The 21,894-nt window shown below is 41.5% G+C and overlaps 1 protein-coding gene across 7 annotated transcripts in view; it reads right to left on the bottom strand.

Annotated features, from left to right (window-relative positions):
• The window catches only part of CEP68 (centrosomal protein 68), a 29,233-nt gene extending 11,076 nt beyond the window's left edge, over positions 1–18,157 (bottom strand). The window contains exons 1-8 of one of the 7 annotated variants that reach the window (XM_042476727.1): positions 15,760–15,883; positions 11,437–11,590; positions 10,481–10,633; positions 9,683–9,790; positions 5,218–6,645; positions 3,366–3,491; positions 2,953–3,049; positions 213–375 (exon numbers count right to left, since the gene is read on the bottom strand). In XM_042476727.1, coding sequence (XP_042332661.1) covers positions 213–375; positions 2,953–3,049; positions 3,366–3,491; positions 5,218–6,645; positions 9,683–9,685 — 1,817 coding nt within the window. In that variant the 5' untranslated portion in view covers positions 9,686–9,790; positions 10,481–10,633; positions 11,437–11,590; positions 15,760–15,883. Of the gene's footprint in view, positions 1–212; positions 376–2,952; positions 3,050–3,365; positions 3,492–5,217; positions 6,646–9,682; positions 9,791–10,480; positions 11,591–15,759; positions 15,884–18,030 lie in introns of those variants that run through there. The other 6 variants (XM_042476746.1, XM_042476711.1, XM_042476736.1 and 3 more) reach the window with 6 other exon arrangements.
• Positions 18,158–21,894: the final 3,737 nt, after the last annotated feature.

Here is a 21,894-nt window from a genome sequence, read left to right as displayed (position 1 = left end):
CAATTCGTCTCATTAAGTGAACCTGAAGCAGACATTTCATTAATGGGCGAGGCTTTGCTAGACCACAATATGGTGATGTTTAAGTGTCCTTTAATTTCCCCACAGGAAAGCTTACTCTCTAATTAAGCCAGGTTGTAGCCCTCTGTCTTTTTAACAAGAAAACATTATTAAATCTTTTCTTACTACCATCCTTTCCTCTCTTGTTTACTCACTTGGATGACTCTGATTGTTCAACTATTTGTTGTGCATCACAGTTCTTCACCAAGCCAGCACCAAGGGCATCCACAGCTGCCAGAACAGCCTCGTACAGGCGTTCAGCATGGCTTTCAAGCTCATCAGATTGTTTTTCAATTAAACAAAGGGTATCCTGTAGAACTAGTAAACAAGCATAAATGTCAAAATACTGATTACAATAGACAAGCAGCCAAATTTTTTAAAAATGTATCCAAAACCGTTCTAGAGAAGCAAACTTCTAAAGGTCTGTAGCTAGACTGCAAGGGCAGAGACTGCAGAAGTACAGGAATAACAGTGTTTGTCTCTTAAGAGCAAATGGACAATTTACGTATCTTTCCCCTAAGGAAGCCAGCATGGTGTAGTGGTTTGAGTGTTGGACTACCATTCGGGAGAAGAGGTTTGAATCCCCACTTAACCATGGAAACCCACTGTGTAACCTTGGGCAAGTCACACTCTCTCAGCCTCAGAGAAAGACAAAGGCAAACACCCTCTGTACAAATTATGCCAATTTTTTTTTGATAGGCTCACCTTAGGGTTGCCATAAATCAGAAACAACTTGAACACACATAACATCTTTTCTTAAAGTGGTCTATGGAGTCTTGATTTCTGAATTTGCCAATAGTGGAAACAGCACTGCACAAGAAAGCAGATAGCTTTGATAAATAGATATAAATCACTGGGCAATCTGCTGAAAAGCAATAGCCAAAGCTCTACTACCTATCAGAAGAAAATATGATTCAAATGGTGAAAGGTCTGGAAACCATGCTCTATGAGGAGAAGCTTAGGGAGCTGGGTATGTTTAGCTTGGAGAAGAGAAGGTGAAGGGGTGATATGGTCATGTTTATAAATTTAAAAGGATGTCATATTGAGGATGGAACAAGATTGTTTTCTGCTGCTCCAGAGACACAGAACAATGGATGCAAACTACAAAAAAGAGATTCCACCTAAACATTAGGAGGAACGTCCGTCCTGACAGAGCTGTTTTGACAGTGGAACACACTCCCTTGAAGTGTGGTGGAGTCTCCTTTGGAGGTCTTTAAGCAGAGGCTGGATGGTCATCTGTTGTGGGGTGCTTTGATTGCATGTTACTGCATGGCAGAATGGGACTGAAGTGGATGGCCCTTGTGGCCTCTTGCAACTCTATGATTCTGCTTAGCCATGCAGTTATTACCCTGGACAAGTGATCTGTCTCCCTTCCTTAACCTCCAGAAACATAAAAAGCAGCTAGACTTGAAGACTTATTTTGATGACAGTTAAAACAAAGCCCTTTAGACATCAGATTGTGCTATAACTGAAGAACAGAAACAGCTTTGCACATAATTAAAATCTTTAGGTGAGGCATCAACTGCCTGTTAATCTGGAACGTGCTGCATCCAGCATAGTATAGTGTTTAGAGCAGGGATGAGGGACATGGGGCCTGCTGGAGGTATGTGGCCCTTGTGAGGCCTCTGCCTGCCCCTTCACCCCCAACAAGTTTGCTGTAGTGACAAGTGGCCTCCCAGAAATGTACTTCTGCCTAAAAGCAAGGTGTGCATGCCTTACATCAACTTTTCAAGGAACATTTTCTGGGGCTTGGGGTATTAGCATCAGAGCAAGACTAGGATGCAGCCCTTCTAAACTGGAGGGGTGACAGTAGGCCTTCCTCAGTGGTTGCCCCCCACCCACAATTACTTTCTGAATACAAACAGAGGATGAGGAAGAAAAGGAAAAGTTTCAGCTCTTGGGAATTAAAGTGGGATGCAAATGTAATCAATCAATTAATTGCTACCTGCTTGTTGTTATGTGCCTGCAAGTCATTTCTGACATATGGCAACCCTAAGGTAAACCTATCATAGGGTTTTCTTGGCAACGTTTCCCATTGCCTTCCTCTGAGGCTGAGGGCATGCAGCTTGCCCAAGATTACCCAGTGTGTTTTATGGCAAAGCAGGGAACTGAAGCCTGGCCTCCAAAGTTGTGGTCCAACACTCAAACCACTACACCACGCTGGTTATCTGATCTGCACATCATTTAATGAACATAGTACACCCAGGAGTACACTGCAGTGGATAAACATAATTTGCATTATTCTGCACTTTTCCATCCAACACGGATAAACATTTGAGGTCATCCCTTCAAAAGTCACAAACTAAATTTTCAAAACAGTAAGTCTGCAGAACACAATTAGCGTTAATTTTCCTATTTCTGAGTCAAAAATGATGAATAGGCATATTTCTGCCAAATTTAAATATTTTCAAGTCTTTCTGATTTTAATTTGAGCATTACATTTGTACCTGACGCTGCAATCTTACACATTCTTACCTTAGAGCAGGGACGTAGCTAGGATTTTAGGAAGGGGGGGGGTCCAGACTAAGTACCACCATTATAATGGGGCTTGGGCGCGGTGGTGCAGCAGCACACACCATTCATTTTTCTAATGGAAGGGGGGGGTCCGGACCCCCAGATCCCCCCCCTTGGCTACATCCCTGCTTAGAGGAAGTTTTACTGAACTCAACAGCCTTACATCTAAGTAGACATGCACAAAACTGAACTGTACATCAACACAACCTTAAAATGTTACTTTTGGTTGGATTATGATCCATACTGTATTTTTAAAGCTGTAATAGGCAGAAACCCTTTTTTTCAAAGATATTGCACAGTGCCTTAAGCAGTCTGCCACCCATGAGTTGTTTCAGCATCATATTTTGCTTCCAGTTCCCATAAACTGCAATCTCTTCTTACCTGGTGAATTTGATGTCATGCATTTGAGAAGCCTTTCACCATCCTGCAAGACACCTTCCGTCAGTGCTTCATGTTCAGCTAAATCCTGTTTGAACTCCTACAAAAAAAAGTGTTTGATGCTGTTAAGTTCCCATATGCACACCATTCAAAATGGTGACAAGGATATGATGGTGACAAGGATATAATCCAGTCCAGATGATGCTGGATTATAGCTTCCACCAGCTCTAGCCAGCAAAACCAATGGTGAAACATCTTAGGAATGTGTGGAGGACCACACATTTCTGCCCCCTGATTTTATGGCTTAGATTCTTGTTGCAAAACAAGAATCAGACATATGCTATTATAAATTATAAATAAACTTTCAGAACAGATTTATTAAAAATGGATGGAGGGAAGAGAGAGAAGGTAATTACCAGGTAGTTTTGCAGTGATGCCTTAACACTTTCAACATCTGGCTTGGGAAGAATCCAGTTGTCTGTAACTTCTGCTACTTTGTGCAGCCAGCAAATGAGTTCTTCTAGTTGGTCGCAAAATTTCTGCTTATATGAATCAGAAGAAAGGTATCCATTAGAGACAAAAGAAACTACATTATTTTATTATTTATTTATTTCCATTCCTGCCACTAAAAATAAAAATAAAAGCATCCTAAAAATCACTTAAAAGGTTTAAAACAAGAAAACCATTAAAATTCATGACAGAAGCAATGTGAAAAGCCAATTTGAAAAGATACATCTTCAGACATTTTGTAAAAACAGCAAGCATGAGAAAAAAATCAGAATTTGAAATTATTTGATATCTGATACACTTAATTGCAAGGCTGCCCATAATTGTTATTTTAGTCATAAAGTGAGTTGTAGGTTTATCAAAGGGCCAGCCAGGATGCTTACAAAAAGTTTAGTAGGAGATTATTTAAAATATATATTTATTTTAAAATATATTTTATTGGATTAAACTAAAATGTTCTGGCCCTTCACTAAGGGGCGATACAGATGGCGCCCATTTTTGCCCCTCATCATCGGCACACCAACCCCACAGTGCGGCACCGATGAGCAGCTTCTTTTTAGAAGCGCCACAATGGTGTTCGTGCGCATTGATGCCGCCACTTCCGTTTGGGCACGCGGATGTCCACACGTCATTGTCACATGCCCTGTGTGGGCGGGGCACCAGTAAGATAGCGCAGGGGCTCCACTGGAATGGCTGGGCTCATATGGATGCCCAGCCCTCTGGAGCCCTAAAATCAGCCCCACAAAGGCGCTTTTGGCCATCTGTACTGGGCCTAAGTCTGCAGTCCAATACCCATTATACAGGGGAGCACAATTGCATTCCAGCTCATAACGTTAGGTTATTAGCAACACTAATGTTACTGCTGCCTCATGTTTTCTTTTTTCCTTTCATGGAAATAGCAAAACATAGTAGAGTTTCCACAAATAAGTGATATGGATTTCCTGCTGAGTATGATCTATCAATAGGTGACTTGAAGGCATATACACATCAGCTAAAATCACACTGTACAAAATATTCAAATACAGCACGCCTGCTCCTTATGCGGGCGCGCCATATGCGGCTTCCACTTTACGCAGAAGCCGTACTGCAATATATTGAATGGCGTGTGCACGCCATGCCGCCGTGAGCACAAGCCCCATTCTATTGAATAGGGCTTGAGTTTACGCAGTATTTGCCTTACATGGGGGAGGGGTCCGGAACAGATCCCCACGTAAGGCAAGACTCCACTGTAATTAATCCAAGCAGTAATGCAATATATCTGCATAATTTCCCACCCTCTCCATAATCCAAGAAGAAATAATGAAAAATATGTTTCCAACCCAGGAATAAAAACTCCCAGCTGGGAGATTGTTAGCGTCCCCACTGAAGTAACTCTTCCATGCTCTGGAAAGTGATTTATGCTGCCTTGGGGAAAAGCTGAGATACAGATAAGAATAAAACAAAGTAAACAAAAATATGCTGTGATGTTTACATAGCCTTTGTTGAACAGAATATGCCAAACAAGAGGGACTAGAGATCACCTGTATTGTACACATATTTTTGGATGGGTTCATAGTAACACTTCAACAAAGCCATTCAAAGGTCCCCATGCTCCCTCTCCCAAGAACAAATCCTACTGAACACAACAGGACCTATTTCTAAGTTAGCATGCACTCACAGAGGCATTTTCCTTGAGAAAAATAGCTGAAGTACCATAAGAAACATCAGACATATATGAGAAGCTATTTAACTCTAGTTTTGGATTATTATTGTTTTATTTACCTTAATACGGTGTGCAAGGGAGTCCCCATCCTTTTCCTGCTTTACCTGATGGCTTCTGCTATTTAGGAACTCTGGGCATCCTATTTCTACAAGATCACTGCTAGCAGTCTTCCTCAACACATTTTCAGGGCCTTTCCAGCTCTGATTGCTCGGAAGGTCCTCTTCACCATGTTCCTGAAAACTACAGGGAGAATCACAATACAATTCCCACTGACTCTCATTGCTGCCACCATCTGCCTGAACCTCTGATGAAAGCTGCTTTCCATTCACACTGATGCATGGGAAGCTGCCTTCTGCACTATCATGTTCAGGTTTCCTCATGTTCAGTGACAGATCAGTAAGCTGCAGAGCCAATGTCTCTAACTCCTTGAGTCTAGGTGGTAAGGAGAGATATTCTTCATCACTAGAGCATTCTTTTTGTAAGGGCAGCACTCTTGTGGAGCGTATGAAGCTGCTATGAGTAGCATCTATCCTGTTAAGACTGTCATGTCCCCTTGTGTTCCACTCCCTTCCATGTAGGTTGGCTGAAGTGGCTGGAGCAGGTCCACAGCACCTTGGAGATAAACTATGTGCCTTCTCATGAAAGATGCCACTTCTGTCAGTAGAGGGACCACCATCTACAAAGGACACTTTCCCAAAGGGTGAAAGATTGTCATGAGAACCCAGAGCTGGGTTTTCTAGTTTTTTCAACAAGGGGGTTAAAAACCTTTGTGTACTCTGGGTCGCCAGAACCTGATGTTCTTGGTCCTGCATGCCCACAGATTTCAGGGTGCTTTCAGGGGAAATAGAAAAGCTGTCAAGTTCAATCCCAGAATCATGGATAGGGGAGTCTTTGGAGTTCTTTACAAGCTTGTATTTTGGCCTTAAAGGGTAGGTATAATCAAGTAAGTCTTCATATTCTTTATTAGGGTTCCAGTGAGGGGACTGACGGTCTGGTGATGGCGGTAAGGAATCAGGAATTGCACATGCCCAATAATCAGCCTGGAAAGAGGACATCTTTCTCACTTGCCCCATCAATGAATAACTAATCATAGGCAGTTGCTTGCATGTGCTTGGCATGGTCCTTTCTTCATGGTCAGCCAGATGGTGAAGATCCCAAGAAGCGGATGTCTCAGGCAACAACCGAGCCCTTGCAGTTGAAAAACTTTTTGATCTTATCATTTTCTCTTGTCCAAAATCACACACATCTGGAGACTGTAAGGAAATGCTGGTTCTAGGTAGTATGGATGTTCCATGTGGGGTTTTTTTACCCAGCAAATGTTTTGGAGTGGATGAATTAGGGGCAAACAACATCTGCTTCCTGTAGTCAGTATCAAAGATGTGGGGGGATCTGGGGGCAGGGTCGTAACAGGCAGAAGTCACAGATCTGGGTGGCACAATCCCTGGTGAATCCAACAAACTGGACTCTGAGTGTCTGACTGTATTCATCTGTGCAAGCCATTCAGAAAAGGAGAAATAGATCAGAAAAATGGCATTTATTTGCAAAATAGTACACACTATTTATTTGCAAAATAGTACACACTAATCACACACAGGACCCCAGTGAATGTGGAAAAACTGCAAATAACAAAAATACTGTTTTTACCTGAGAGAACACCTCTCTATCTGTAGGTCCTCCAGTGCAACTCTGTGGTCAACATCTGTGGCCAACATTCTGACCACAGAACTGCGCTGGACGACCTACAAATGCCCAGTGGAACATTCTCTCTAGGAATCTCTGGGTCCTTCAGTGCGACTTTTGGTTAAAGTTGACCACAGAGTTGCGCTGGAGGACCTAGATATTCCTAGAGAGGACATATTAATAAAATTTGTGAAAATCAAATCTGCAAAAGTCAAATGTGGAAGGACAAGTATTAAGTTCAGAGCAGCTGAATTGTTCTCTGAATTCACTTACATGAGTCCTGCTCATTTTGCTGATGCTTAAGGCCATGTCCACATGAATTTAAATAAGCAAGGTTACAGATACATTTGTTAATTTGTCTTATGTACGGTTCATACATGTTAAGTAAGCCTGCTGCACCACCTGAGTACACAGTCACTGAAGTCATGTGTAAGCTAATTGCCCCCAACAATCTGGGTATTCATTTTAGCAACCTTGGAAGGATGCAAGCCTGAGTTGAGCTTGAACCCCCTTAGCTGGGATTGAACTCGCAACCTTATGGTTTTGAGTGAGTGGCTGCACTACAACCACTGCGCCACCAGGGCTCGATTTGTATTTCCAAAATTACCATTATTACATGCCATTACGTCATTTCAGACTTACCATGATCTTGAAATAAACCTATCATGGGGGTTTATTGACAAGATTTGTTCAAAGAGGGTTTGCCTTTGCCTTCCTCTGAGGCTGAGAGAGTATGACTTACCCACTCAGTTTCCACAGATGAAGGGGGTTTGAACCCTGTTTTCCCAAAGTCCTAACCCAACACTGAAACCACTGCACTACACTGGCTCATTACCAAAATGGCAAATAGTGTAAAGCAAGATTTGCAGCACAATCCTATGGAAGTTTATTAAAATGGCAGTGTTAAGATAGGCTTACTCCTAGTAAAGTATGCATGAAAAGGCAATCTGACTAGATAGCCCATAAACAAAAGCAAGAGGGGGCAGAGAAGCAGAGAGCAAGATGGGAGCTCCAGTTTGGTCTCCAATTGAAGAATTCCCAAAATACCTCACAAAGTTGTTTATTCATAGCTTTTCATCCAATATCTACTGCATACAATTCCCCTTTTATTCCTAAATCCTGTACCCAAAGTTCTACTTTTGGATTCTCCTTAGACATCCATTTGCTGTAAACTATAAATAATATTCAGAAGGGATCTCTTCCTAATGAAGTACCTACTTTACCCTGAAAACATGCTCCAGAGGTTCAGGAATAAGCATCCAGCCCTGAATAGGAAGGGGACTGCCATGGACCAGGAAAAAGGAGGAAAATTCAGATGCTACCATGGATGTAGTACTTAATTTAGTCTTGTATCAGTGCCCCAAAATAGCTGTAAAGCAGGCTTGCAATTAACATGTGTAGAGAGCTAGCATGGCCAGTGGTATGAGCACTGGATTAGGACTCTGGAGATCAGGATTCATATCCTACTCAGGCATGCAAACGCTGGCTCTGCCAGGTAAACCCACTAACCTTGGGCAAGTCACACTCTTTCAGCCTCAGAGAATGTAAGAAATCCCCTTTGAAGAAACCAGCCAAGAAAACTCCACGATAGGTTCATCTCAGGGTTGCCATAAATAGGAAATGACCTGAAGGCACACAACAGCAATCAGCATGTCCACACATTAACACCAATTACCAGAAACCGCTCTCAGGTAAACATGATGATCCTGAAGCACATTTTCTAAAACGTCCTAAGCTATTTTAAAAAAAGAGAGAAGGAAAGAAATCTATTGGACATACCAAATTCTATGCTTATTAACACTCATCAGTTAACTGTATTTATATAATCATTAGCTGTGACCAAGAGAAAAAATGTATTAGATTTTACCCTGTATCATCAAGTGAACTTCTACTTGTGCAACAGAACCACTTTAAGTGCTATAGCATCATCCTATGGAATCCTGGAATTTGCAGTTTTCCAAGGTCTTTAGCCTTCTCTGCCAAAGAGTGCTGGTGCCTCACAAAATTACAAATCCCAGGATTCTGTACAATGGAGCTATGACAGTTAGTGATGTCAAACTGCATTATTTCTACAGTGTAGAAGCACCCACAGAATCATGGTTGGACATCCAGTCCAACCCCCCGCCATGCAGGAATACACAATCAATGCACTCCCAATAGATAACCATCCAGCCTCTGTTTGAAAACTCTAAAGAAGTAAACTCCACCACACTGTGAGGAAGTGTGTCCTGCTGTCGAACAGTGCTTACTGTCAGGGAGGTCTTCCTAATGTTATCTCTCTTCCCGTTTCAGATTTCATGCACCAAGAGGAAATGAGGAAATAGTTTTCCAGACCAGGGTGCCCAAATATAGGACCTTTCTAGGCACTAAGCCAATAATAACAAAAATAGGAAAAAGTATGGGTTACTAAGATGAGTGTATACTCATGTTTTAAAAAAAAAAAAACCAGCCCATGTTATACAAATTACAAACTGCAAGCACTGATCAATCTCCTTCAGAATAGCATAGAAGTACTGTCAAATGTAAATTCTTAACATACTCCCCCCTGTTGTTCTTCACAGCACATGCCACCTGTATAAAACTAGTCAGGAACATCACTACTACTAGCACTCTAACAAATTGTTGTCTATCTTTTCTCATATTTCATTTTCAAAACCTGTTAGATGGCATGACAGACATCTTAGGATGTTTCTGATGCTTTCTCAGAAAACCTGAAGTACATGGCTAGCTTTTTCTGCAGCTCTGGAATCTTCAAACTCAGTTACTTTGAGCCCTCCAAGTATCAGTGAATCCTACTAAGTAATTCAGGATGGTCCATGTCTAGATCCATGTAATTCCACCTACCATAGCACTTCACCTCTGCCCTCAAAGAATCATCAAAGGAGAGTCTTTTATTTTTTAGGCCATCTGCAAAGCAGATTTCTTTTCCTTATGGAGTACAAAATATGGTATCTGAAATAAATACAAACCAAAAAGAACAGAAGAAAGTACCATTCTTTACATATCTAACACTGAGGCTAAAATCCTATATACAATGGAAACAATTGTATGAAAAGGGATCTTGTAGCAGCTTTGAGACTATCTGTACTAAAGAAGCTGTAGCATAAGCTTTTGTATATGCATAAGCTTTTGGTTGACTTTGTGGGACTCCTCTTCGGCCTAAAAATGTATATGACTAATCTATTCATATAGAATCCCATGCACATTCGTTTGAACAACAGCCATACTATATTTGAGATTTACTCTTAAGTAAAAAGTATAATTATCTTTAAAAATCAGTAAAAAATTCAATTCTGAATCAGAACAAATGCAGATGTGAACACCCAAAAATCAGGATCCAAGTTAAAATCAAATCAAATGGATTTTAAAAAAAGGTTAAAGAAAATCCTTGTCACTAAAAATGTCCTGCTTTTTACAAAACAAAAATGTTAGATGTTTGTACATCATTTGGAACTGAATAGTGACCAGGTAACAGACTATGTTAGACAGAAAGCTAGGCTTTATCAAAGAACTATAGCTCTTTGGGGAACATATTTCTGTTTTGATAGCATACGTTATGAAATAATACAACATATGAAATAATACAATGCATTATGAAATAATACAATATTATACAATAATATAATATATAGTCTTTTTTACCACTATCTTTCAGTTAGTCTCAAAGGTGAGGCAAGGTGATGTTTAGTTTGCATTTTGTTAGGAACTTAACAATTCACGTTTTGAATCAATGTGCAAATTTACATGCAATGATCCTTCAAGTGTTCACACTTTTCAGAATTCTGTGAAGAAACTCTGCAAAGAAAAATTTATATAAAATGCACATATTAGAGGCATTAAGAGGAGAATTTGAATAAAAATGCATACATTAGTGAAATATATAAAAAGCAACTACCGATATATGTAAGATAAATCTCCAGGCTAAAATCGCTCATACTAGAGAAAAGCATATAAAAAGTATACACAAAAAGGATGCCTTCACCATCTTGTATTCAGCTAAGGTACACAGCCAAAAGCTTCTCTGCGGCATGACACATACCATACTCACGTGCACACACACCAGCATAATCATGCCCTAACAGAATCATACCCAAAATATGAGTCAGTACCCAAAATGTCAGCTAATTCAGAAGAAATTTCTGGTGTTCATGTGGGATAAGTGAGCCTGCAAATTGTGTAAGTTACACTGGAACTGGCCGTGCGTGTAACTCTTCTGTAGACAAATCCAGATCCTGTTCATAGCTATCTACTCAGAAAATCTGGATGAAAAATTTCAGACTAATTTATATAACTAAAATTGAAAGATATAGCTATGTTAGTCTGCAAAATCAATGTACAAAGATAGGTGGTAACATGAGCTTTCGTAAACTTGAGCCTACTTCCTCATCTGATAGATGATCTTATATAGGTCTGTCTCTGGACTCTCCAGTCCAAACATGCATCTGAGGATGTAGGCTCATGTCTATGAAAGTCCATGCTACCAACCACTATCTTTCAGTTAGTCTCAAAGGTGATGCAAGATCCCTTTGCATATGTATAACAAAAGCCTCTCAGAAAAATCTCTTCAGAAGGGCACTGAGTTAAATACTCATCCTCACATCACAGGCTCAGATCACCTTCCTGCTTCCTCTTAGCTGGAGATGGAACATCCTCTGCAGAAACCCTTTTCTTCCTTCCTACTGCAGCTTCCTATTGTATTCTCACAAGACAGGAATGCCTTTCTTCCACACAGTCACTTCCAGCAGAGCCCCTCTAAAAAGAAAGGAAAGGAGGTAGAGAGAGACATTGAGAAAGAAAAAACCAGAAGGAACAAGAGGAGTGCCACCTTACCAAAAGGGGGAAAAGGTGTTTCCTACTCCAAACATTATGATTTTTTCTGGCTAACAGAAATGCTGCATATATGTGAACAACCTCTTATAGTGAAGCTTGTACTCACAGCCTATATTGTAAATGAATATTGTTTTTTAAACATGCACAATCAGCTATCTTATGACTTGTAACCTGAAGCTTCAGAACTCTTGTTTACATGGCCAAAAAGCCACAAACACGAAATCATTTTCAAAGTGTAACAGGGAATTTGGGCTTCTCTCCTCTCCATAAAACAACCAAGCACCAGTGAAAGAGGGCCACATGAATGCTGTTATTTATATGACTGCAGGAAGAAAAAAAAACGATAAAAGAGAAGCACCCCAGAGATTTAACCATGGATACCTGGCACTATTTGAGAGCCAACATAGAGTTGTGGTTTGAGTGTTCCACTAGGACCCTGGAGGTTCAAATTCCCCACTAAACCATGGAAACCCACTGGGTGACTTGGACAAGTGTTAATGGGGCCCCTGGATGCTTGGAATGGGAAACCCTGCTTATACTCCCTTCTCAGGCAAAGAACAAATACCCAAAAAGCTTCACTTGCCCACAGTGACATTATTACACAACCCAATGAGACTGGCTACGCAGCGCTTTTAACATCATCACCATGGCTACATGCTTAGCCACTGGCTGGTAAAACACAGCTTGCAAGCTGCAATATAAAACAGAGACAGGGAAATCACAACACAAGTGGCACTGAAGAAGCTTCCAGCAGGGGTTCTGAACAGATGCCAAGCAAGTGTTTCAGCAGAGACCAAAAGTGTTGGGGAGGGGACACGGTGCATCCACACATCCTCTTTTCTTCTTTTTGCACCAAATATATATTTGATCACAAACATTTGGCATAAAAGTGCTTCAAACTTTCTTCTTCAGATAGCATAAAGTGCTGTCCGTTATACACACTCCTTCCCCCCTCTCCAAATCTGGTCAACTGCACATTTTTCTCCAGCTGCAAAGCAAAGAGGTTTGCATGCAGGCTTGCACTTAAGAGTCCAATCTACACAATTATCCCAAAAGTACCATCAGCTTTGTGTTGAGAAGTCATGGTGGTTGTGGTGGTTTTAACCTGGCTTAATATTGATAATTACTCTTGAACACCAAGAGAAAACTTCCTTAGGCCAAGAACAGAGAATGCATGGTCCTCCAAACTGAAATTCCCATCATCCTTCATGACAGGTTATGCTATTTAGAGCTTATGGGAGTTGCAGCCCAACAACATCTAGAAGGCCACATGTTCTCCACTCCGTCCTTGTGTTGTGTGTGTGTTGCTTGCCTTCAAGTAATTTCAAACTTATGGCAACCCTAAGGCAAACCTATCATGGGGTTTTCTTGGTGAGATTTGTTCAGAGGTGGTTTGCTATTGGCTTTCCCTAAGGCTGAGAGCATGTGACTCACCCAGTGGGTTTCATGGTTGAGCTGGGAATTGAACTCTGGTCTCCAGAGCCATAGTTCAACACTCAAAACAGTATGCCATGCTGGCTGCCTTATGCCAAAGTATTTCTAATACTACTAAACCCAGAAAAGCCCTGCCTTGTTCAGTCAACACTTGTGAATAAAATTCTTCCAAGTATAAAAAGGGAGGGTCAGAGAAGGACAAGCACATTCCAGTTAGTCTTTCTGAGATGCCATAGTTCCTTCTTGTAGAATCCAGCCCTGCCCACTGGATGCCTTTTCCATAGTTCTGTGTCAGTCAAATTTCTACTCAAAAAAAGTTGATTTTTTCCCCAGGTTGCTAATATACAATAAGCATGTCACTTCTATCTTGAAACTAAGAAGCTTTATCAGGGCCACTGTACTATGATTACCATTTATTCACGGGGGGAGGGAGGAATGCAAAAAAACAACAACCCCAAAACAAACAAACAAACAAACAAAAAACACCAACAGATTTGCTGGGCTTTTCCCTTGTTCATTTTTGTTCTGTGTACCAAAATGTAAATTACAAGAAACATAAATTTAGTGATTTTAAAATAAATGTTAAGAAGACATCATCACTGAATGCTTACACCATAGATCTATATTTGCATGAATTCTAAAACAGAATGCAACTCTGAGGGACTATGATGTCCTATCCTAGCACATGAAGATTAAACATTTTTAGATTTTGCAAAGCCATGGGCAAACACAGTACCTGTGTAAGCACACTGTATTCCTAGTCTTACAAAGCATAAAAGAAAATTAAATGCTCCATAAATTTTTACAGTGCATGCACAGTAAGTATGTTGTGACTGAAAGAGCTACCAGGGATCAGTAACCTGTAGTTCCTGGTAACTGTTGATAATGCAAAAAGTACATATATAAGAATATTTACATTATTATTATTATTATTAACCTTTATTTATGAAGCGCTGTAAATTTACACAGCGCTGTACATGCAATCTTTTTAGTTAGACGGTTCCCTGCCCTCAGGCTTACAATCTAAAAAGACATGACACAGAAGGAGAAGGGAGTGGTGACGGGAAAGGGTAAGAGGTCCAGCAGTTCCTCTCAACCTCCGAGGCCTGGACCAAGGCAGATGGACTGAAGGCATCACAGAAATCATATGGAAGTAATATAAGAACTGGAGAATTGTTATTTTTATCAACATTCCACAACATTTGACTAGTGAGTTTCCCCTCCACCATACACACAACAATCCCCCTTCTTCCTGGGGAAGGGAGGCAAACAGAGGACCCATACAGACAGGCCAAAATAAAGCTGCTTCGAGTCACTTTGGAGGTATGCTTTTAAATGATACATGCATCTTAAGAAGCTGTAAGCCACGCCAAAGCCATGCTCCAGTCCTGAGGTCAGGAGTGCAACTTTGGCACAGCTTCTGGCCTCTTACGATGCATGCATTATTTAAACAGCATACCTCCAAAGTGACCCGAAGCAGCTTTATTTTGGCCTGTCTGTATGGGCCCAGAGACACTTATACTTGAAATGCACAGATATATGACGGGGGACATATGAAAGGGATCTAGGAGTCCTAATAGATCACAAATTGAGCATGACTCAACCGTGGGATACGGCATCTAAAAAAGCGAATGCGATTCTAAGCTGCATCAATAGAAATACAGTGACTACATCAAGGGAAGTCATAGTGCCACTCTATTCTGCTTTGGTCTGGAAATACCATGTTCAGTTCTGGGCACCACAGTTCAAGAAAGATATTGGCAAGTTGGAGCATGTCCAAAGGAGGCTGAGCAAAATGAAGGGTCTGGAAACCAATGTCTTATGAAGAAAAAATTAGGGAGCTGGGTATATTTAGCCTGGAGAAGAGATGGTTAAGGGGTGATATGATAGCCCTGTTTTAAGTATTTGAAGGGGTGTCATATTGAGTATGGAGCAAGCTTGTTTTCTGCTGCTCCAGAGACTAAAACACAGAACAATGGATGCAAGCTACAGGAAAAGAGATTCCACCTAAACATTAGGAGGAACTTCTTGACAAAAAGAGCTGATTGACAGTGGAGTGTGGCGGAGTCTCCTTCTTTGGAGGTTTCTAAACAGAGGCTGGATGGCCATCTGTCAGGGGGTGCTTTGATTGTGAGTTCCTGCATGGCAAAATGGGGTTGGACTGGATGGCCCTTAAGGTCTCTTCCAACTCTATGATTCTATGATTCTCCAGCACCATCTCTCAAATGCCTCTCAACAAATTCCAGCATTAGGTCTCCTCTAGCTCATGAAGGTCTAATTGCTCTGATGCAACTACTGTATATGCACTCTCATGGGTATCACCCCTCCATTTTTTAAAACAATAAAGAGTAAGGTTTTAACCAGGTTCTGCCATCGCGAAACAGATCACAGAATGCTTACAGCAGTTTGTGCCCTTTCTTACTTTTAAAGTAAAAAAAAATCTGTACTTCCCCATAATGTAACCCTTATTCAGAACCTGGCCTATTCAGATAAATACATTTATTGACCGAAATTACTCACATCAAATCCAAATGGAGCATAATAAAACAGCAGACAGCCAAAACATTAGCGCAGACTAGATCTAGGGCCCAAACAGACAGGACAAAATAAAGCTTTTTCGGGTCACTTTGGAGGAATGCTGTTTAAATGATACTCACCTTAAAAGGGCAGAAGCTGCGCCAAAATTGTGTTTCATCCTTAGGACTCAAGAATGGCTTTGGTGTGGCTTTCGGACTCTTCGGATGCATGCATCATTTAAACAGCATACCTCCAAAATGATCTGAAAAAGCTTCATTTTGGCCTGTCTGTTCGGGCCCAAAGATTACAATGCCTGGTCAGTTTAAAAATAATAATGATAAAAGGGTTAACCTGGCACAAATTCTTAGGTCCAAAACACACTGCTGATCATCCAGTTTGAGACTGCTTTAATTGCTCTGGCTCAATGCTAGGGAATTCTGGGAAATGTAGTTTTGTGAGACATGTCAGGGAGCTCTAGTGCCACAAGAAACTACAATTCCCAGGATTCCATAGCACTGAGCCAGGGCACTTAAAGCAGTCTAAAACTGGATTATTTCTGCAGTGCCAACTGTATTTCTATGGCATGGCTGGGGAATCTGTGACTCCTGCGCTCCATTTTAATCCTTTGTCCAGGAGGGATTCCAAACTGTCCTCCATTTGGAGCATGGCCAAGAAGCATGGAATTACATCTCTTTTGAAAGTTTTAAGCTTTTGTTTTGGCATCTCCCACATTCTTCTGGAATGTCCTCCATTTTGGGATGACTGGTCCTTCTTTGCAGTTGTAGGACATCCTCCCCGACTCCGGCCTTGATGTTTCACAAGGAACAGTTTTTCCCCCCACAACAAGAAGCAGGATGGAAAGGCCCACAAAACTCAGCCTTTCCAGTCACCATCTTCTTAGGCAGCTCTGGATGACAGCATTGGCACCAAAGAAGGCCTGCAAGATGCAAAATACAGTAAAACCAAACAAATACAGCCCTATATAAGCCTTGGGTCTGCTTCTTCCCTGGAAAACCAGGGGCAGGGTATGAATAGAGGTCCTATAACCCCAAAGGAGGACCAAAAATGGAGGACACTCAGGAATATGGGAGGATATGACCAAATGCAAAGCTCAAAACACTCCTATGAATCCATGCTCCTTAGTGGTGCTCAAAATAGAGGATGCTTTGGAATTCATCCTAGATAGGAAGCAGAAATGGAGGGCAGGTCCTGGAAAAGGAGGACATGTCAGGACACCCTGAACTCAAAACACTCATATAAATAAACATACAGTACAGTCATACTTCTTGACCATGCTCCAAATGGAGGGCATTCCATAATTCTGCCTGGACAGAAGGTTGAAATGGAGGACAGGTCTTGGAAAAGGAGGATAGTTGGTTGCCCCTGGTCCAGGTTGACCAGATGTCATAACTGCAAGGGAGGACAAGGCACCACAAAATGTAGGACAGTCAGGAAAACAGGAGGACATGACCAAATGAAATGCTAAAAAAAAAAAAACCACATACACACACTCCAATATAAATGTAAATGCATGCTTCTTAGTCCTGCTCAAAATGGAGGACATTTTGGACAGAAGGCTGAAATGGAGGACGCATACTGGAGACGGAGAATGACTAGTTGCCGAGTTGACCAGACGTCCTGGGGCTGCAAAGGAGGACAAGGCACTGCAAAAGGGAGGACATTCAACAACAACAACAACAACAAGGGAAAAGGAGGTACCCTGAGCAAGGGGGTACAATGCCAGGCACCTTCAAGGCAGGGGCACCCACACCCACCCCTTCCCCTCGCCTGGAAACACTGAGGAGGAAAGAGAGAGAGAGAGGGAGGGAGGAAGAAAGGAAGGAAGGAAGGAAGGGAAAAAAGGAAGAAAGGAAGGAATGAAGAAAGAAAGAAAGAAAGAAAGAATAGGAAAGGAAAGGAAAGGAAAGGAAAGGAAAGAAAGAAGCAAACAAGCAAAAGAAAGAGAAGAAGGAAGGAAGGAAAGAGAAATAGGAGGGAAGGAATAGGAAGGAAGGAAAGAAAGAAAGAGAAATAAGGGGAAGGAAGGAAGGTAGGTAAGAAGGAAAAGAAAGAAAGAAAGAAAAGGAAGGAAAAATAGGAGGGAAGGAAGGGAAAGAAGGAAGGAAGAAAGGAGAAATAGGAGGGAAGGAATAGGAAGGAAGGAAAGAAAGAAAGAAACAGAAATAGGGGGAAGGAAGGAAGGAAGGTAGGTAGGAAGGAAAAGAAAGGAAGGAAGGAAGGAAGGAAGGAGAAATAGGAGGGAGGGAAGGAAGGGAAAGGAAGGGGAAAGGAAGGAAGGAATAGAAGGAAAGGAAGGAAGGAAAAGGAAGGAATAGAAAAAAAGGAAGGAAGGAAAAGAAAGAAAGAAAGAAAGAGGAAGGAAGGAAGGAAGGGCGTCCTCCTGTCCTGACCTGGGTCCTTCCTGGGCCCTGAAGCAGCTGCCAGGGCTCCCTCCTAGGTCCTCTCTCTGTCCAACCCGGGCCACAATGAGAGCCTCCCCCGCCCACCGAGGCCATGCCCAGCCTTCTCCTCCTCCTCCTCTCCCCCAGCGTTTTCCACCAATCAGCATCCGCGGGGCTGAAATGTATACCCTGAGAGCAGCCAGGATCTGCCGTCTCAGCCAATCAGGAGCCGCCTGGGCTCGGTGAGGCTGCGCGTGAGTGCGTGGAATGTGAGCCTGGCGCTAGAGTGGGGGGGGGCTCTTTCTTTCTGTGGACAGTCCAGAGGGAAGCAGGGGTGTTGTTGTTGTTGTGTGCCTTCAAGGCTTTTCTGGCTTATGGCAGTCCTCAGGCAGTGGACCTATCATGGGGCTTTCTTGGGAAGTTTTGTCCAGAGGGGGTTTGCCATGGCCTTCCCCCTCAGGAGGCTGAGAGAGTGTGACTCCCCCAATGCCACTCCACTTTCCCATCCAAGTATTCACCAGGCATAGCCTCCAAAGAAAGAAGGAAGAGGAAAATAAAGGAATAGGAAGGAAGGACGGAAAAGAAGAAGGAAGGAACAGGAAAATGATGGAATAGGAAGGAAAGAAGGAATAGGAAGGAAAAGGAAAGATGGAAAAGAAAACAAGGAAAAGAAGAATGAAGGGAAAGGAAGGAAGGGAAAGAAGAAGGAAGGAATAGGAAGGAAGGAAAAGGAAGGGATAGGAAGGAAGGAAAAAGAAAGACGGAAAAGAAAGGAAGGAAAAGAAGAAGGAAGGAATACGAAAATGAAGGAATAGGAAGGAAGGAAGGAAAAGAAGAAGGAAGGAAAAGGAAGGGATAGGAAGGAAGGAAATGCCAGAAATTCAAGATTGGATGGAAAAACTAATAGAAATGGCAGAACTGGATAAGACGACATGTCTTATGAAATACGAAGGGCATTTGTCCAAAGTTGGGAGAAAGTGATACTTATATAGCAAGTATATAAGTAAAACTGGAGGTATAATGAATTCAGTAACATCCAAATTGGGGTATGATGGTAACGTGGGGATTTAAAGATTAATTAAAAAGTAGTCGTAATTATAATGTATAGTTGCTGGAATAAACAGCATTAATCTGTGGATTTAAATTGGGTATTGTATGAATTCATGTATGTAAATGAAGCTTGAAAAGCTTTAGTAAAACACCAGTGTATTCCCAGCACAGGAAGTGAAGCTTGGAAAATATATATGCTTTACTGAGTTAGAAGAAGAAATTGTAAATAATAGCATATGTCATTAATTGTATGGCATTTTAATCAATAAAGCCCAGTTCCTTTTTTTTCTATGTCATCTCCAGCTCTGTATCCTTTTTCCTATTGGATGGAGCAGCCAAAACTGCATGGGTGACTTTGGGATTTATTGTTGCTATGTGTCTTCAAGCCATTTCCAACTTATGGTAACCCTAGTGTTGGCCCAGGACTCTGGGAGACAAGGGTTCAAATCCCTGCTTGGCCATGAAAACCCACTGGGTGATCTTGCCCAAGTCACATTCTCTCAGCCCCAAAGGAATACAAGGGCAAATCCCTTTTGAACAAATGCTGCCAAGAAAACCCACTGATCGATTCGGTCTAGAGTTGCCATAAGGCAGAAACTACTTGATGGCACACAGCAACAAGGCAAACCTATCGTGCAGTTTTCTTGGAGGAATTTGTTCAGAGGGGGCTTGCCTTTGAACCCTAGACTCCAGAGTCATGGTCCAATGCTCATACTATAACATCACTTTGGTTCTCTTGGGATTTATTAACCCGGATTAATAATAAATGTGAGAATGGTTCTTGTGCTTCGTAGCATCAATGGCAGTGCCATGGTGCATGGCAGTCCGATGGGTCCCGAACCACAAAGTAGACAGTGGGGTTCAGCATGTGTGACAAGCTCTCAAAATAATTCAAGAAATGTTGGCATTTTAAATGTTTGCATTTTAAGAGGGTAACGCACTTAAAATGTTTGCATTTTAAGAGGGTAACGCACTCTTCCCAAATGGGAGGTATGGACTACTGAGAGGTCAGTTGTGGGAAGAAAGAAAACAGAAGCAAAAAACACAAGCACCAAATCCTGGGAAATAGGCCTAACTGAGCCCTATACAGTCTGTGATGATATCCCAACGAAGGTAATTGGGATTATGAGACGTTCACCTTGAAGTACACAGAGTTCAGAGCCAGTCTGTTTCAGGTTAGTCTCAAACCTGATTTGAGATTTGGAAATTGAAGGTTTCTGGCTCCTGTTGACTATCGCGTGAAATTCAAAAAGCAATCGTTTTTCTTCTCTTTGCCATCACTAGATGAAGTTAGAAGGTTTACCAGTGCCTTGGGAAAAGGTTGTGCCAAATCGTGAAGAAATAGGTGCAGGAGCTTTTGGGTTATCTATCCTTAAAAGTCTGGTCCCTTTTTGTAAAAAAGGCAACTGACCTTAACTTCATTCCTTGGCAGAATCGGGAGCTTCTGTAAGGGAAATTAATTATATAAAGTGGCCTCTTATATAAAATGAAAAAAAAAACCAAAATATTTTGGGATTTATATATTTTTAAATATTTTCAGGCCACAGATCTGTGAATACAGAGGGCTGACTGTACAATTAGATTAGCAAACATAAGTTTGGGGATCCTCTGTTAGCCTCACAATACATAGCTCTCCCTCTGCAGGCTCTGTGGAACAATATTTCATGGATGCGCTTGCACTCATCTCACAGCTGAATGGCACAGTATTGTGGCAAATACAGATGTATGTGCTGGTTGATGCTGAAGAGAAAATTAGCAGACGAGGGGGAATGCTTCATCCTTCATTTGCCAGAATCTGCTCCGCAATTCTTTGTGTGTGTCTCCCCTCACCCCAATTTTTTGTAGCTTTTGTATTGGAGAAGGGGAAGTTTGAGAGCATGGTGGAAGATTCAAGCAACCCCTCCTGCACACTTCAAGTGGCACCTTCCAATCCCCAGGATTAAATGAGATACATATTCAGCAGTGTAAGGTTTGTTAGCAGCAGGAGAAAAACTACATTTCCTCTGTCCATCCACAAGGTGGAAATCTAACTCTAGCCTTTTTGGCTGAATGAATCCTTTTAAATAGTAAACCAAGCCTCTGGGGAGCTCATTGAGTGGTTTGGTAGTTACTGTGGTGAACTGAGTGGCTCATTGGGAGTTACATGGATTAGGTTCATTGGTAGTCATACACATCCCTGACCTACTTTAATTCTCTGTCTCCAAGGGGTCAAGCCAGGATAGCTACTAGTGATCATTGGTATAAATGTGAATTCACTTTGTAATGGTTTGCAAGGATAATGGCTTACCTGGTAGATGAAGTAGATTATAGAGGAAGCAATGATGGCTCTGTTTTATTTTATCCTGTATGATCTTTAACACCATTGCCTGATGAGGAAGCCAGTGGAGCTCTAAAAGCTAGCAACATGTATTTTGTGCATTTTGATTGGTCCGATAAAGGTATCAGTTCTGTAGATTTTGGATACTATTATACTTTCTTATGTGGCCAATATAACTAGCCCTGGATAAGTATTGCACAAAAAGAAGATGGATTCACTAGAGAGAAGGCTTCTTCTAGGATTATACCAGGCGTCCTTGTCTGCTTTTGGTTTTTTAAAGTACTTTCTAAATACTTCTATCTAAAATAATAATAATTGAAATGCTGCTGTAGTTAATTACAGACACTTTCTAAATCATTAAAAGCTTTTTACATGGGTATCCTAAGCATGTTAACATAGACGTAAATTCCATTATGTTAAATGGAGCTTACCCACAAGTAAATTAGATTACAACTTTACACCCAATCCTCTACTTCCCAAATCAAAATTGACTCACCGATCTCAGT

This window comes from Sceloporus undulatus, chromosome 1 (assembly GCF_019175285.1).
Source record: "Sceloporus undulatus isolate JIND9_A2432 ecotype Alabama chromosome 1, SceUnd_v1.1, whole genome shotgun sequence".
Classification (NCBI taxonomy): Eukaryota; Metazoa; Chordata; class Lepidosauria; order Squamata; family Phrynosomatidae; genus Sceloporus; species Sceloporus undulatus.
Note: the sequence above shows the minus strand (reverse complement) of the source record. Positions and strands in the feature narration are given on the sequence as shown.